The sequence below is a fragment of the Berghia stephanieae genome, chromosome 12 (assembly GCF_034508935.2).
Source record: "Berghia stephanieae isolate SIO BIC M18660-M18661 chromosome 12, UCSD_Bste_1.3, whole genome shotgun sequence".
NCBI lineage: Eukaryota > Metazoa > Mollusca > Gastropoda > Nudibranchia > Aeolidiidae > Berghia > Berghia stephanieae.
Window position 1 is genome coordinate 2,965,017 of NC_088371.1, and position 18,460 is coordinate 2,983,476.

Genomic DNA, 18,460 nt, shown 5'->3' on the forward strand with positions numbered 1-18,460 from the left:
TCCCTTACCCTCATTGCAGTCTCAAAGGATCCAGCCAACACATGGTCAACAGGTAGCTGTGAGTTGGTACACCAGACCTGGGTGGCAGAGAGAGATATGGATAGTCAGCCGAATAAATTCAGGTTGTCTTTATGTCACAACAATGAATATATTTTTTGGGATAAATAAGAATTGGGAGGAAAAAATCTGTACATTTTAAATTTAGTTTTTGCAAATTTGCTTTAATGAGACAAAATTCTGTAAGCCTTCCCTGTGCTTCTAAACGTGTTACAACAGCACTAGGTTAAATCTGCCGTCTTAAGGAAAAAGACTGTATATGGCCTCTGATTCCAAGTAAACATACGGTCATTTTCCTTAAGACGGCAGAAATTACTAAACCACTCTGAGACAAGAAAATGCAATTATTTATAATCGACAGCGTACACAAATTTTCCAAGACGTATTACCTGAGTCTGACTAGTTCCTTTGGTGGGTGGTACAAAGTAACCCTCATCTCCTGAACCAACACCTCCACTGGGAATATCCTGGTAAGATGAAAACAAAAAACCAATAACAAATCATTCTTTAAAATGTGCATTCCGCATAATACTCTTATTGCAAACTAAACACTCAAATATCAATCAAATAAAATTGAACCATTTCAAATAATTATCAGGTAAAAATTTGAATTTTTTTTCTCCTTTCCTTAAAAGGGTGTTTGAGCCTGAAACAATCACTACTTACATAATGATTTCATTCATTTGTGAAACATTTCAACATAAGTCTAGCCAGGTTGGTCTAGAAATTAAGCACGAAAACAATTTAAATCAATAAATAAAATTCATCCCCAAGGGGAAATTTGTCTTTTGAGTCTATTCCAAGGAAAGACTGGAATAACCCAGGTGTCAGCCGCAGGGTTTGCCTCAAAGTGTGCTAGGGTGAGGTGACTTGCTCAAGACGGGTAGTCGAACTCGGTACCTTTTGGGTAAAAAACAAAGACCGAAATGCTGAGGCATGCTGCCCCTGGATATAATTTTTCTTCTATTTCTGCTTAAGGCCAAAGCTTCAGACTGAAGATTGCATTTGATTGCATGGCCGTGGTAAAGCGTGGTAAAGCAGAATAATTTTTGTCAATGATTTCAAGTCCCACCGTTTCAGAGCTGCCATTCATAATGTCTAAATCTACCAATTAACTTGTGTGATTTAAACATCATCATTATAGGAATACTGGGTAATGTAAATCTCCCAAAACTAACACTATACATTTGACTGTTTCCGTCTCAACCAAGGACTCTGGCAAGGGAAAGGACAAAACCAAGTAATCTCATTCCAAGACAAAGATAAAAAGCAATTGGAAGACAGATAGGAGAGGGATAGAAGACAAAGTTAACAACATCCCTGCCCACAATGGGAGGTCAGGAACCCCTCCCAGAAAATCTTTTTTCTTTAGACCGTAAGCAAACCTACCACATCAGGTATATCCAGGTCCTCGTCTCCCACATCCCATCCACCGTCTTCCCCACCAACTTCGTCGTCAAATCCTTCACCACCAGCAATACCACCATCTACAGGAACAAGGGAAGGAAAACAGTTGAATATTAATTATTATTACTTTTAATATTACCAGAAATGAGAAAAAAAAAATTAATTAATATATAGAATCATGTCTCTTTAAAAATTATTGAAACCTCTTTGGTATTTTATGGACATGAATAAAAACCTATTTTCTTCTCTTTTCTTTTTTAAGTTTGTATTAGTAAATAAAACCAAAACTAATCTGATTTTTCTTTTTAAAAATCTTAATTTTACAAACCTATTCAAAGTTCTCACTGGTAAATTTATCCGACTTATAATGTAAATGCTGAAAGACAGAATAGTCTTCAAACTGCTGGAATGTCTTTAAAAAAAATTATTTTTCCATCTTTCACCCCAGAAAAGCCACGTGGAGCCTTATCCTCTCCACAACTTTTCAAAATAGTTTAACAGCTTTTCTGTGTCAAATGTTACAAAAAAATAGTCTCATATACCAGTTAAATTTATATGTGGCAGGTCGGTATATATGACTAATGACAGTTGTGATCTGTATATATCAAACTTACCTTCATCCAAAACGAGGGTTTCATCATCATCCCCCCATCCACCCCCAGCACCCATATCATCATCGGCCGTGTAGGCAGCCGCTGCTAGGGCTGACTGTTTTCCTGAAGCAAACGTGGAAAACAAGAAATTAATTCAACGACTAAGAAAACTATCCTTAATTCTTTCTTTTAAAAATTAATTTAGACAAAAGCAGATTTTAAAAAAGTAGTCCTTCAGAGCAACCATGTATTCATGTGTCCTTTGTTTATCCCAGTTTCTATAGCATGAAACAAGACAATGGCAAATGATTTCTATCCTTTGGATAGGACACTAGTCGATTGCAAAGTACTTTCCGCTAAAATCTAAGAGACTCTGCTACCCATTCACTTCTGGGTGGACCCCCTAAATCTAAGAGACTCTGCTACCCATTCACTTCTGGGTGGACCCCCTAAATCTAAGAGACTCTGCTACCCATTCACTTCTGGGTGGACCCCCTAAATCTAAGAGACTCTGCTACCCATTCACTTCTGGGTGGACCCCCTAAATCTAAGAGACTCTGCTACCCATTCACTTCTGGGTGGACCCCCTAAATCTAAGAGACTCTGCTACCCATTCACTTCTGGGTGGACCCCTAAATCTAAGAGACTCTGCACCATTCACTTCTGGGTGGACCCCTAAATCTAAGAGACTCTGCTACCCATTCATTCTGGGTGGCACCCCCTAAATCTAAGGACTCTGCTACCCATTCACTTCTGGTGACCCCCTAAATCTAAGAGATCTGCTACCCATTCACTTCTGGGTGGACCCCAATCTAAGAGACTCTGCTACCCATTCACTTCTGGGTGGACCCCCTAAATCTAAGAGACCCTATCTCCTTCACTTCTGGTGGACCCCCCTAAATCTAAGAGACTCTGCTACCTCATTCACTTCTGGGTGGACCCCCTAATCTAAAGACTCTGTACCCATTCACTCTGGTGGACCCCTAAATCTAAGAGACTCTGTACCATTCACTTTGGGTGGACCCTAATTAGGATTGACCCTTCATTCTGGTGGACCCCCTAATCTAGAGACTCTGCTACCATTCACTTCTGTGACCCCTAAATCTAAGGATCTGCTACCATTCACTTCTGGTGACCCTAAATCTAAGAGACTTGTACCCATTCACTTTGGTGACCCCTAAATCTAAAGACTCTGCTACCCATTCACTTCTGGGTGGCCCTAAATCTAAGAACTCTGCTACCATTCACTTCTGGTGGACCTAATCTAAGAGACTCTGCTACCCATTCACTTCTGGGGGACCCTAAATCTAAGAGACTTGCTACCATTCACTTCTGGTGGACCCCCAATCTAAGAGACCTGCTACCATTCACTTCTGGTGGACCCCTAAATCTAGACTTGCTACCCATTCACTTCTGGGTGCCCAAATCTAGAGACTCTGCTACCCATTCACTCTGTGACCTAAATCTAGAGACTCGCTACCATTCACTTCTGGTGACCCTAAATCTAGGACTCTGCTACCCTTCACTTCTGGGTGGACCCTAATCTAAGGACTCTGCTACCCATTCCTTCTGTGACCCCCTAATCAAGAACTCTGTACCATCATCTGGGTGACCCCTAAACTAAGAGACTGCTACCCATCCTTCTGGGGGACCCCCTAAATCTAAGAGACCTGCTACCCATTCACTTCTGGTGGACCCCCTAATCTAAGAACCCTCTACCATTCACTTCTGGTGGACCCCCTAAATCTAAGGACTTGCACCCATTCACTTTGGTGGACCCCTAAATCTAAGAGACTCTGCTACCATTCACTCTGGGTGGACCCCAATCCTAAGAGATCTGCTACCATTCACTTCTGGTGGACCCCCTAAATCTAAGGCTCTGCTACCCGGGGACCCAACAGAGACCTCACTTACTTCTTGGACCCCCTAAACTAGTTGCCCCATCATTGGGTGATCCCTAAATTAAGAGACTCTGCTACCATTCACTTCTGGGTGGCCCTATCTGAGACTCTCTACCTTCCTTGGTGGCCCTAATTAAAGACTCTGCTACCATTCACTTCTGGGGACCCCTAAATCTAAGAGACTCTGCTACCTTACCTTGGGTGGACCCTAAATCTAGGACCTTACATTACTCTGGTACCCCCTATCTAAGAGACTCTGCTACCCATTCACTTCTGGGTGGACCCCTAAATCTAGAATCTGCTACCCATTCACTTCTGGGTGGACCTAAATCTAAAGACTTGTCTCCTTCTTACTCTAGTGAACCCTACATCACTCTGGTACCCTTATTAGTCTGTACCCTAATCTGTGACCCTCTAGAATTACTCTGGTGACCCCCTAAACTAAGAGACTCGCTACCCATTCACTTCTGGGTGGACCCCTAAATCTAAGAGACCTGCTACCCATTACTTCTGGTGGACCCCTAAATCTAAGAGACCTGCTACCCATTCACTTCTGGGTGGACCCCTAAATCTAAGACTCTGCTACCCATTCACTCGGGTGGACCCCCTAAATCTAAGATGACTCTGGTGACCCTAAAATCCACTGCATCTAAGATTGCCTATGGGCCTAAATCTGAGCTTGACTCTTGTTGCTCGTATGTGCATAAGGTTGTCATTTGGACCCAATATATCATCGGTAATCTAGGCTCTACGGGCCAATAAGACCCTCTATGTGACCCATAAACTGTCCTCATCGGGTGCATTGATGACTCATTGTAATGACTACTACGGCCCAAAGGTTCATTACTTGGACCCAAAAGAACTGACCATTGGGCCTCTAGTGCTCATTGTGCCCAATAATGTTACTCGGGCCAATACTTGCCTCAGTAATGTCCATATGGACCTAATAGAACTCACTCGGATGTGTCTCTTAATGGCCTCTATTGGCCAAAATGTCATGTGCCTAAGTCTATCTGGGCCAATAGAGCTCACATCGTGCTATAGTGCTACATCTTGGACCATGTGACCGGATAGGTCCCTCTTGGTGTATACTTGACTCATTGTGACCAAGTGCCTCTCGGTACTATACTTGCTACCCATTCACTTCTGGGTGGACCCCTAAATCTAAGAGACTCTGCTACCCATTCACTTCTGGGTGGACCCCCTAAATCTAAGGACTCTGCTACCCATTCACTTCTGGTGGACCCCCTAAATCTAAGAGACTCTGCTACCCATTCACTTCTGGGTGGACCCCCTAAATCTAAGAGACTCTGCTACCCATTCACTTCTGGTGGACCCCCTAATCTAAGATGACTCTGCTACCCATTCACTCTGGTGGACCCCTAATCTAAGAGACTCTGCTACCCATTCACTTCGGTGACCCCTAAATCTAGAGACTCTGCTACCCTTCACTTCTGGGTGGACCCCCTAATCTAAGAGACTCTGCTACCCATTCACTCTGGTGGACCCCTAAATCTAAGAGATCTGTCCTTATGCTAAGCGCTTCACTTCTGGTGGACCCCTAAATCTAAGAGACTCTGCTACCCATTCACTTCTGGGTGACCCCTAAATCTAAGAGACTCTGCTACCCATTCACTTCTGGGTGGACCCCCTAAATCTAAGAGACTCTGCTACCCATTCACTTCTGGGTGGACCCCTAAATCTAAGAGACTCTGCTACCCATTCACTTCTGGGTGGACCCCCTAAATCTAAGAGACTCTGCTACCCATTCACTTCTGGGTGGACCCCCTAAATAAGAGACTCGCTGCTACCGATTCATCTTTGGTGCCCCTAAATTAAAGGGGCTCTCTACCCTTCACTCTGTGGGGACCCTAAATAAGTAGACTCGACTGCTCAGGATAATCGTTGGTCCCTTCATTAAGAGCGTGCTCTACATACTGAGTATGGGACCCTCAAATAATGGTATGACTCGACTGCATCGAATAGTCGTGGTCCCTTAATGTAAGACGGTGCTCTACATACTATGGGACCCCAAAAATTGTTATGACTCGCTCTCAGAATATCGTGGTCCCCTCATTAAAGCGTCTCTACATACTGGGTAATGGGACCCTCAAATAATTGGTTATGACTCGACTGCACCAGGAATAGATCGTTGGTCCCTTTCATGTAAAGGGGTGCTCTACATAGAGTAATGGGACCCTCAAATAATTGGTTATGACTCGACTGCACCAGGAATAGATCGTTGGTCCCTTTCTGTAAAGCGGGGCTTATACTGAGCTAATGGGACCCTAAATAATTGGTTATGACTCGACTGCACAGGAAAAGATCGTTGGTCCCTTTCAGTAAAGCGGGTGCTACATACTGAGCTAATGGGACCCTAAATAATTGGTTATGACTCGACTGCAAGGAATAGATCGTTGGTCCCTTTCATGTAAAGCGGGTGCTCTACATGACTAATGGGACCCTAAATAATTGGTTATGACTCGATGCACCAGGAATATATTGGGTCCTTTCATTATGAGCATGGGTGCCAACTGAGTAATGGGACCCTCAATAATTGGATTGATCGGTGCTCAGGATAGACGTGGTCCCTTTAGTAAGTGCTTACATACTGAGCTAATGGGACCCTCAAATAATTGTTATGACTCGACTGCATCAGGAATAGATCGTTGGTCCCTTTCATGTAAAGGGGTGCTCTACATACTGAGCTAATGGGACCCTCAAATAATTGGTTAGACTCGACTGCATCAGGAATAGATCGTTGGTCCCTTTCATGTAAAGCGGGTGCTCTACATACTGAGCTAATGGACCTCAAATAATTGGTTATGACTCGACTGCACAGGAATAGATCGTTGGTCCCTTTCATGTAAAGCGGGTGCTCTACATACTGAGCTAATGGGACCCTAATAATTGGTTAGATCGACTGCACAGGAAAGATCGTGGCCTTTCAGTAAAGGGTGCTCTATGAGTGGGACCTAATAATTGTTATGACTGACTGCACAGGAATAGATCGTTGGTCCCTTTCATGTAAACGGGTGCTCTACATACTGAGCTAATGGGACCCTCAAATAATTGTTATGACTCGACTGCACAGGAATAGATTCCTTCTCGACTGCATAGAATAGATCGTTGGTCCTTTCATGTAAAGCGGGTGCTCTACATACTGAGCTAATGGACCTAAATAATTGTTATGACTCGACTGCATCAGGAATAGATCGTTGTCCCTTTCATGTAAAGCGGGTGCTCTACAACTGAGCTAATGGGACCCTAAATAATTGGTTATGACTCGACTGCATCAGGAATAGATCGTTGGTCCTTTAGTAAAGCGGGTGCCTACATACTGAGCTAATGGACCCTAAATAATTGGTTATGACTCGACTGCATCAGGAATAGATCGTTGGTCCTTTCATGTAAAGCGGTGCTCTACATACTGAGCTAATGGGACCTAAATAATGGTTATGACTCGACTGCACAGGAATAGATCGTTGGTCCCTTTCATGTAAAGCGGGTGCTACATACGAGCTAATGGACCCAAATAATTGTTATGACTCGACTGCACAGGAATAGATCGTTGGTCCTTTCAGTAAAGCGGGTGCTCACATACTGAGCTAATGGACCCTAAATAATTGGTTATGACTCGACTGCACAGGAATAGATCGTTGGTCCCTTTCATGTAAGCGGTGCTCTACATACTGAGCTAATGGGACCCTCAAATAATTGGTTATGACTCGACTGCACAGGAATAGATCGTTGGTCCCTTTCATGTAAAGCGGTGCTCTACATACGAGCTAATGGGACCTAAATAATTGGTTATGACTCGACTGCACAGGAATAGATCGTTGGTCCCTTTCATGTAAAGCGGGTGCTCTACATACTGAGCAATGGGACCTAAATAATGTTATGACTCGATGCACGGAATAGATGTTGTCCTTCATGTAAAGCGGGGCTCTACATATGAGCTAATGGACCCTCAAATATGTTATACTCGACTGCACAGGAATAGATCGTTGGTCCTTTCATGTAAAGGGGTGCTCTACATACTGAGCTAATGGGACCCTCAAATATTGGTTATGACTCGACTGCACAGGAAAGATCGTTGGTCCTTCTTAAAGGGGGCTCTACATACTGAGCTAATGGACCTCAAATAATTGTTATGACCGACTGCACGAATAGATCGTTGTCCCTTTCATGTAAAGCGGGTGTCACATACTGAGCTAATGGACCTCAAATAATGTTATGACCGACTGCACCAGAATAGATCGTGGTCCTTCATAAGCGGGTGCTCTACATACGAGCTATGGGACCTCAATATGGTTATGACTCGACTGCACCGGAATAGATCGTGTCCTTTCATAACGGTGCTCTAATACGAGCAATGGGACCCTAAATATTGTTAGACTCGACTGCACCAGAATAGTCGTGGTCCCTTCATGTAAAGCGGGTGCTCTACATACTGAGCTAATGGGACCCTAAATAATTGGTTAGACTCGACTGCACAGGAATAGATCGTTGGTCCCTTTCATGTAAAGCGGGTGCTCTACATACTGAGCTAATGGGACCCTCAAATAATTGGTTATGACTCGACTGCATCAGGAATAGATCGTTGGTCCCTTTCATGTAAAGCGGGGTGCTCTACATACTGAGCTAATGGGACCCTCAAATAATTGGTTATGACTCGACTGCATCAGGAATAGATCGTTGGTCCCTTTCATGTAAAGCGGGTGCTCTACATACTGAGCTAATGGACCCTCAAATAATTGGTTATGACTCGACTGCATCAGGAATAGATCGTTGGTCCCTTTCATGTAAAGCGGGTGCTCTACATATGAGCTAATGGGACCCTCAAATAATTGGTTATGACTCGACTGCATCAGGAATAGATCGTTGGTCCCTTTCATGTAAAGCGGGTGCTCTACATACTGAGCTAATGGGACCCTCAAATAATTGGTTATGACTCGACTGCATCAGGAATAGATCGTTGGTCCCTTTCATGTAAAGCGGGTGCTCTACATACTGAGCTAATGGGACCCTCAAATAATTGGTTATGACTCGACTGCATCAGGAATAGATCGTTGGTCCCTTTCATGTAAAGCGGGTGCTCTACATACTGAGCTAATGGGACCCTCAAATAATTGGTTATGACTCGACTGCACAGGAATAGATCGTTGGTCCCTTTCATGTAAAGCGGGTGCTCTACATACTGAGCTAATGGGACCCTCAAATAATTGGTTATGACTCGACTGCATCAGGAATAGATCGTTGGTCCTTTCATGTAAAGCGGGTGCTCTACATACTGAGCTAATGGGACCCTCAAATAATTGGTTATGACTCGACTGCATCAGGAATAGATCGTTGGTCCCTTTCATGTAAAGCGGGTGCTCTACATACTGAGCTAATGGGACCCTCAAATAATTGGTTATGACTCGACTGCATCAGGAATAGATCGTTGGTCCCTTTCATGTAAAGCGGGTGCTCTACATACATGAGCTAATGGGACCCTCAAATAATTGGTTATGACTCGACTGCATCAGGAATAGATCGTTGGTCCCTTTCATGTAAAGCGGGTGCTCTACATACTGAGCTAATGGGACCCTCAAATAATTGGTTATGACTCGACTGCATCAGGAATAGATCGTTGGTCCCTTTCATGTAAAGCGGGTGCTCTACATACTGAGCTAATGGGACCCTCAAATAATTGGTTATGACTCGACTGCACCAGGAATAGATCGTTGGTCCCTTTCATGTAAAGCGGGTGCTCTACATACTGAGCTAATGGGACCCTCAAATAATTGGTTATGACTCGACTGCACCAGGAATAGATCGTTGGTCCCTTTCATGTAAAGCGGGTGCTCTACATACTGAGCTAATGGGACCCTCAAATAATTGGTTATGACTCGACTGCATCAGGAATAGATCGTTGGTCCCTTTCATGTAAAGCGGGTGCTCTACATACTGAGCTAATGGGACCCTCAAATAATTGGTTATGACTCGACTGCATCAGGAATAGATCGTTGGTCCCTTTCATGTAAAGCGGGTGCTCTACATACTGAGCTAATGGGACCCTAAATAATTGGTTATGACTCGACTGCATCAGGAATAGATCGTTGGTCCCTTTCATGTAAAGCGGGTGCTCTACATACTGAGCTAATGGGACCCTCAAATAATTGGTTATGACTCGACTGCATCAGGAATAGATCGTTGGTCCCTTTCATGTAAAGCGGTGCTCTACATACTGAGCTAATGGGACCCTCAAATAATTGGTTATGACTCGACTGCATCAGAATAGATCGTTGGTCCCTTTCATGTAAAGCGGGTGCTCTACATACTGAGCTAATGGGACCCTCAAATAATTGGTTATGACTCGACTGCATCAGGAATAGATCGTTGTCCCTTTCATGTAAAGCGGGTGCTCTACATACTGAGCTAATGGGACCCTCAAATAATTGGTTATGACTCGACTGCACAGGAATAGATCGTTGGTCCCTTTCATGTAAAGCGTGGTGCTCTACATACTGAGCTAATGGGACCCTCAAATAATTGGTTATGACTCGACTGCACCAGGAATAGATCGTTGGTCCCTTTCATGTAAAGCGGGTGCTCTACATACTGAGCTAATGGGACCCTCAAATAATTGGTTATGACTCGACTGCACCAGGAATAGATCGTTGGTCCCTTTCATGTAAAGCGGGTGCTCTACATACTGAGCTAATGGGACCCTCAAATATTGGTTATGACTCGACTGCACCAGGAAAAGATCGTTGGTCCCTTTCATGTAAAGCGGGTGCTCTACATACTGAGCTAATGGGACCCTCAAATAATTGGTTATGACTCGACTGCATCAGGAATAGATCGTTGGTCCCTTTCATGTAAAGCGGGTGCTCTACATACTGAGCTAATGGGACCCTCAAATAATTGGTTATGACTCGACTGCACCAGGAATAGATCGTTGGTCCCTTTCATGTAAAGCGGGTGTTCTACATACTGAGCTAATGGGACCCTGAAATAATTGGTTATGACTCGACTGCATCAGGAATAGATCGTTGGTCCCTTTCATGTAAAGCGGGTGCTCTACATACTGAGCTAATGGGACCCTGAAATAATTGGTTATGACTCGACTGCACCAGGAATAGATCGTTGGTCCCTTTCATGTAAAGCGGGTGCTCTACATACTGAGCTAATGGGACCCTGAAATAATTGGTTATGACTTCATAAACACACAAAATAAATAATATATAAATAAGTGAAACAATAATAACAAATTCTAAAAAAAAATAACCCTACCTTAAATACACTGACAAGAACTGCAAAGATTCGACTAACAACGTAACTTACCTCCCTTGGCAGCAGCCATGGCCCCTTCAAAGAATCCCTTGGACACCGTCAGCAACGGCCAGTTGGTTTCGTGCTGACTGATGGCCACGGGGGGCTGGAGCAAGGTGGCATTGGGGTACAGGTCTGGAACTCGATCCCCCTCGTCAAAACCCTCCTTCAACTCCTCTGCCTCCTCCTCCAGGCCGTGGGTGGCTGCAGTCAGGTAGGCCAGGGATTCTATTGGGGGAGAAAATTGGGGAATAGAATTTGAAAACGGTGTGGAAAAAAAATAATGCTAAATAAATAAATTCAAGAGCTATAAACGAAAAAAACCACAAAAAAACCCCGCAAACCTGACAGTTTAAAAAAAAAAAAGAAAGAATAAAAAGCTTTGTTTTGTTTGTTGTTTTTTTTGGGGGGGGGGGGGGGGGGGGGGGGTGTTTCTATTTCAGGGCTTTACAGCACTTGCAACATATTTAGGTCATATCAGCGCCAGTAAAAAGGAATAAAATGGGATGGTAAAATGTTCTAGAATTACAATTAAAGCATCCAAGAAAAAATAAGACATAGGGAAATTAATTCAAATTGGTTTTTTTAAAAACCCACAAACCTGACAGCTTCAAAGAAAGAAAAAAAAAGCTTGATTTTTGTATTTTTAAAAAAATTGTTTTTAAGGGTTTTAGAGTGCTTGCAACACATTAAGGTCATATCAGTACCAATAAAAAAAAAAAAGAAGAAAATGAGGTAGTTAATAAGTTCTAGAATTATAATAACGGTTAAGACAAACGGGAAATGGTTCAAATAGGGAAGATGTAGATTCCAAGAGCACACTATCAATGTACTTAGTTTGAGTTCACCTAAAAATCTCATCCATACACCAGCACAAGACCCAATAACATTACACATGTTACAATGAATGACATAATCAGTCGGATGGTGAAAAGGTTTGAACTGAGATATTGCCTAGTTTAGTTAGAAGGTCAGTTTTTATTTTAAAAAATGAGTTCTTGTCATAAATGATTAAATCAACCCTTTTTTGTAAATCTTCGGGAAATATCAAAGCTTAATTTCACTTCTAAATATTTTTTACAGCTAGTCAAGTTGAAAAAGTATGAAATTTGGGAAAAGTTGCTGGATAGCTTTCCCAAACATCTGACCATAACTTCATAAAAAAATCGCCCGATTTGCTTCAAATAAGGATTAAAATGCTCTGGGAAGCATATTCTTTCAGATAAGGAAAAAAAAAATCCAAAATTTTCACCTTCTGAATGCTTAAGTCATGCACTGACACAGATGTTTCATCCCAATGAAATACTAGTTTGACACGATGAGCCACAAATACAAATAGAATAACTAGAAAAGTCCTTCCTTACTTTGTCCACATCCCTTTAGTATCTTGACCCTCTCTCCGACATCCCCCAGCAACAGGGCATTCTGGAAGTGACCACTGGTGTCCTTTCGGATCTCAGCTACAACATGAAAACAAAGTCAAAACACAAAAAAATGTTTCAAAATCACTGTTGGCATATAAATTATTTCAATCTTAAATCACTGCAAAAAGCAAGAGTCCTTATATATTTCACTAATATCCTCATAATCATCATCGCCACTGTCATCAATAATATTGATATTACCATTACTCCTCATCGTTTTACTATTATTATCAATATTAATATTATCATTATTATCAAATTACTCTATACTATGTAACCTCAATCCATCTCTCATTTTAAGTAAGATTTAATGACTTAGATTTAGATGTCCATGAAGTTTTGAACTCACGAGCCAAAATGTCGTAGTTCTACAAACTTTTCGTAACAGTAGGTAGATCTGCTGTCAAATCTGGTTATACTAAGACTCCACTGTAACTGAAACTGGCTTATAAAGAATTAAGATTTTTTTCAGAGGGGGCAGCATGGCTCACGGTACAGCCGTTGCTTCATACCAGAAAGGCCCAGGGCTCGATCACCCGCCGCTGCATTGAGTGGCCTTTGAGCTCAATTTGCGGCGCTGCAATGCGGCTGACGCCTGAGTTATTCCAGTCTTCGTTGGAATAGACACAAGATAAAAATTTCCCAGATGGGATGAATAAAAGGAATTTTTTAAAAATAATTTTTTAAATCTTTTAAACATAAAAGCAGAGCTGCCCATTTGAAATGTCAAAAATTCGTAGTCCCCAAGGGAAAAAAAAAAACAATTTATTGACTCAAAACCGTCAATGAAGTTCTCTAACTGGAGCCAAAAATTCGTAATTCAATGAATTTTTCGTAGCACAAGGCAGGTCTGATAAAAGTCAATTCAAATGACTGAGATGACGACTCTCACCAATCTTCATCATCTTCCTCAGCTTGTCCAGGTTGCCTGTAATGATGTAGAGAAAAGACAGCTTGTCAAAGTTCTTGGTTTTCTGGTAGGCCATCTCCACAATCTGGTGGTTCCCCTGGAGAAGGGCTGCCTCACCCAGCTTCTCCCAGCAGGCATTGTCATCCAGGGCCTTGGCTGCCTCTAGGGCAATCTGGAAATGGAGGGTAGAAAAAAAAAAGTCACCGTTTAGGGCTGGTGTTGGAGAGTTACCAGTCTTTGCAATTTTATTCCATATTCCATATAACCACAATGGAGGATTGGAAAAATTCACAATTGTTTTCAGGATTCTTTTTTTTTTAAATTTCGTTCTCTAGAATTCTCTATTTTATTAATCCATAAAAGAGAAACAGTTTCCAAGTTATCAAAACCAGTCTGAATCAAATGAATAAATAAATATAAATCAACAAAAACAAAAAAGATATATTAATAAATATGATTGAGGGGGGAGTTAGCTGAAACCACGGTGTTCGGTGTTCGAGACTGTGTAAAAAAAACGAGGTGAGAATCAAAAATCAAATATTAATACATAAATAAATCAACAGATAAATAGACATTATGCTATCAGTAGATTTTGATATCACGTAACAATTTTCAACGATGAATTTAAATTTGAGGAGAGGGAGAGGGGGGGGGGGGGGGTGCTAACTTCTTTTGATTAAATCCTTCTCTGATATGTTCTATATCAACAATCAAAACTCTGGACTGGAAGGAAATAAAATCAAAATTTGGCCACATTCAACCATTTAAAAAAAAACTACGTAGATCTCACATTTAGAACAAAAAAGTGTCAGTTATGAATGAGAATGGGTCTGATCAGTATTAATACTACTATTAATACTGATAATTATCCTCATGAAGAACAAAGCTTTTTTCAAATTCCATCCATTTTACTCACCAAAAATGTAACATTCCAAGATTTTTTATACAGAGAGGACCAACTGAGTATTTCTGTCGTCAATCTGGTTTTCTAGCAACGTATTTATGTTTTCATTGGAGAATTTTTTTTTTTGCTGTTGGCTGAAGATATGAACCTGAAACGTTCTATGTTTGGACCTTCAGAGCCATTGGGCCCATGGACCTGTAATTTATCCCGTTTTCTATAGTATGAAACGGACAATAGCAATTGCTTGCTATCCTTTGGATAGGACATTAGTCTATCGCAAAGTACTTTCCACCAAATCTAACAGACTCAGCTACCCATTCACTGCTGGGTGGACAGGGGGGTCAGAAAAAAATCTGGACTGCAGCCGGGATGGATCTTGGTCCCTTTGTGTGTAAAGCGAGTGCTCTACCAACTGAGCTATCGGGACCCCCTACATGTTTGCTAATTTGTTCTTTTTTTAAAGTGGTTATAGTCATTATTGTTTATGACTTTTTACAGTCCACAGATTCTAGCAGCCTGTACGGCTATGTGGTCTAATGTTATGACACTCACTTTCAAATCGGAAGGTCCTGGGTTCAAGCCTCGTTCGGAGTCGAGTTGAGTCCTTGGAAAAGGCTCTTTACTCACATTCTCTCACCGTACTCAGGTGTAAAATGAGCACCTGGCTGTTAACAGCGTTGCCTTTGTCGGAAAAAATTGTAATATCGCCTAACAGGCGTCATGTGTCGCTCTACATGTTACGTGATGCTGTTGGTCGGGAACCCCTGAAAAGCGTAAAGCGTTTCGTGGATATTGCACTATATAAAAGCTCAAGCTCAAGTTGAGCCTAATATCATCTTTGTCACCTCAATGTTGCCACATTCCAGGGCCAGACCAAAGCGAGTCTTTTCATCCTTGACAAAGTGTAGGGCCACTTCAGGGTAGCCTTTCTTCTGGAGATATGAGATAATGGACTGACCCACTAGCTTGGCATTGCGAACCATGTGCAGAACCTGTGAGAGATTGAGGAAAAAACATCAATGTATATAACATTTAATTCAATTTTCTTCAAACCCTAAGATTTAAGACACCGTTTTAATAATGGAATCTTGAAAACATTTATCTGTTAAATTTTAGAGCTGGCATTCTTGTACAAATCAGGTAAGAACAGAAAAGAAACTGGGACATAATTGAATCCCCGAGTAGCATCATATTACTGCTCTCTTGATAAAAACAATCAATCAAGATGTCAGGTTAGATTGAAATTGAACACCGCCTTTAGAGGTTTAAATAAAATAAATAAATAAAATAGAATTCCCTTTATTCATCCCATAGGGGAAATTTGTCTCTAGGGTCTATTCCAAGGGAAGACTGGAATAATCCAGGCATCAGCCACAATGCAGCGCTGCAAATTGAGCTAGGGTGAGGTGACTTGCTCAAGGCCACACAGCACAGTAATCAAACTCGGTACCTTTCGGGTACAAAGCAAGACCGTTCTGCAGAGCCCCACTGCTCCTGATAACCCTGATATATTTGCAACTTTTCTCACCTCTTCATATTTCCTGTTGACCAAAGCCAGTTTGAACTTGAACTCGGTGGGGTCAATGCTGAGTACCCTGGGACGACACTCCCTGTCCAAGCAGTAGACAGAGTTACCTTTGATACGGGTGATGTAGATGGGAAGGTCCAGGGTTCGGATGATGCCGTGATCTCTGCAATTGAAAAATTGTTTAAAATCATCGTTTCAGTTAAAGGAAGAGAACATGATGGATAGAAATGAGATATTTTATGTAGTCCCTGCACCAAAATGTTTCATTTCTAAATCAGTATCATATAATGTGTTTATTGAAACAATATGGCCATCTATTAGCATAGGTGGGCAGTAAACTATGGATAAGGAAGATAACGTAGTAAGTACTATAATCAGTAAGGTCTTCAATCAGTGATACGTACCCATTAGTCAGAGCGTATTTGATGTGGTTGGACGTGGTGTAGATGAACACGCCACTCTCATCCCAGGATCCAGACTTGACGCGGATGTTTTCATGGATGGTGCACAAGTTTTCAAGCTTGCGGTTACAGATGGAAATCACTGAAGAAAAGGGAAATAAAATAATATAACACCATCTACAATTTACCCTTTAACAGGAAAGGACCGCAGCAATGTGGTCTTGTGTATGACACTTGCTTTCAAACTGGAAGGTCCTAGGTTCGAGCTTTGCTCAACGCACAGTTGAGCACTTGGAAAAGGCTCTTTATTCACATTCTCTCACCACACTCAGATGTAAAATGAGTACCTGGTCGTTAACAGCGTTGTCTCTGTCAGAAAATATTGTAATATCACCTAACAGACGTCATGTTTCATTCTACATGTTACGTGCTGCTGTTGGTCAGGGGCCCCTTGTAAAGAGCTTTGAGCATGTTTAGTGGATATTGTGCTTATATTTTTTTTAAAAGCTCAAGAATATTGAAAACTTTTTTAATCCCATCAATCGGTTTGTTTTTTTTTTCTAATCACACAAGTTTTCAACCTTGCGGTTACAGGTGGAAATCACTGAAGACAAAAATCAAATCAAAACATAATACCAGCTATGGATAACCTTTTTACCGGAATACTGATTATTTACATCTTTTTTTCAACCAAAATTTCTCCCCTCAATCAATTTTCTTTTTTCTAGAAGTCTGGTAACAAAGCCAAATTTGAAGGAAAAATTCCGAAACGGACCAAATCTGGACTAAAAACAAAATCCTGATACAATCCATTTCATCTCTATCAGTGACGTCTTAAGAAATAATCGGCAGAACAGTTTTGACTTGCCTATTTCTAAAACATTTTACAAAAGCAACCGAATTATTTTTGAAAATATCAAATTGAGAACTTAGAAATCAGGCACTGATGTAAGATAAGATATGAAAAAAAAGTGTATGAAACAGTGCCAGACAAAACAAGAAACAAAAATACAAGAATAAAATCAACTCAAAATATCATTCTGCCTCGAGGAAATTTGATTTTTTTGGGGGATGGTTTTTACTTTTTTCAAGGCGTCCAAATAGCTCAGTTGGTAGAGCACTCGCTTCACACACAAAGGGACCAAGATGGATCCCATGTGCAGTCAAGATTTTTTATGACCATCCTGTCCTAAAAGCAGTGAATGGGTAGCTGAGTTTGTTAGATTTGCGTTCTATCCAAAGGATAGCAAGCAATTGCTATTGTCTGTTTCACCTATAGAAACCTGGATAAACTCTGTCTCCATGGGCCCAATGGCTCTGAAGGACTACTTTTTTTTTCACCTTGTCTGGCACAGTTCCATAAACAATGTTTCAGATCTTCGACCGAATGTATTCAAGCCTAAAGACACCAGACTTACCATGCTTGCTAATGAGGGCCACACTAGACATATCTGCAGACCAGATTACTGCCTTTACTTTGGACAGCTTCACGGATGCCAAGGTTCTGGAAATGAATTGAACAATTATAAAACACAATGAATGACAAATCATTTTTATTCTTCAAAAAAATTAAATGCAAATGAACACTGAAAAATGTAACAGGCTATCCCATTACAGTAGGAATGTTCTGAGTTTTGAGGTTCTTGCGATCGAATCGATGATGGATAATTTAAAAATTCTAAAAAATTAAAATTAAGTTTTTATAAAGCGCAATATCCACCAAATGTGCTCAGAGCGCTTTACATGGATCCCTGGCCAACAGCAACACTTAACATGTAGGACGGGACATGACACATGTTACGCAATATTACAATTATTTCGGACAGAGATAAAGCTGTTAACAGCCAGATACTTATTTTACATATGAGTATGGTGAGAGAAAGTGAGTAAAGAGTCTTTTCCAAGGAGTCAAGTATGCACCGAGCCAGGATCGAACCCAGGACCTTCCGATCCGAAAGCGAGTGTCATACCACAAGACCACATAGACGCACATGTATAGCTTTGTGGTGTGGTAC

General features: G+C 41.5%; 1 protein-coding gene across 1 annotated transcript in view; it reads right to left on the reverse strand.

Moving 5' to 3' along the window:
* The window catches only part of LOC144957866 (coatomer subunit alpha-like), a 42,858-nt gene that overhangs the window by 8,724 nt on the left and 15,674 nt on the right, over window positions 1–18,460 (reverse strand). Inside the window, exons 15-25 of the mRNA XM_078889356.1 lie at window positions 17,864–17,949; window positions 16,449–16,587; window positions 16,045–16,207; window positions 15,362–15,508; window positions 13,595–13,784; window positions 12,643–12,738; window positions 11,291–11,506; window positions 2,079–2,180; window positions 1,447–1,544; window positions 447–524; window positions 9–77 (exon numbers count right to left, since the gene is read on the reverse strand). Of these exons, the coding sequence (XP_078745482.1) occupies window positions 9–77; window positions 447–524; window positions 1,447–1,544; window positions 2,079–2,180; window positions 11,291–11,506; window positions 12,643–12,738; window positions 13,595–13,784; window positions 15,362–15,508; window positions 16,045–16,207; window positions 16,449–16,587; window positions 17,864–17,949 (1,384 nt within the window). The remainder of the gene's footprint in view (window positions 1–8; window positions 78–446; window positions 525–1,446; window positions 1,545–2,078; window positions 2,181–11,290; window positions 11,507–12,642; window positions 12,739–13,594; window positions 13,785–15,361; window positions 15,509–16,044; window positions 16,208–16,448; window positions 16,588–17,863; window positions 17,950–18,460) is intronic.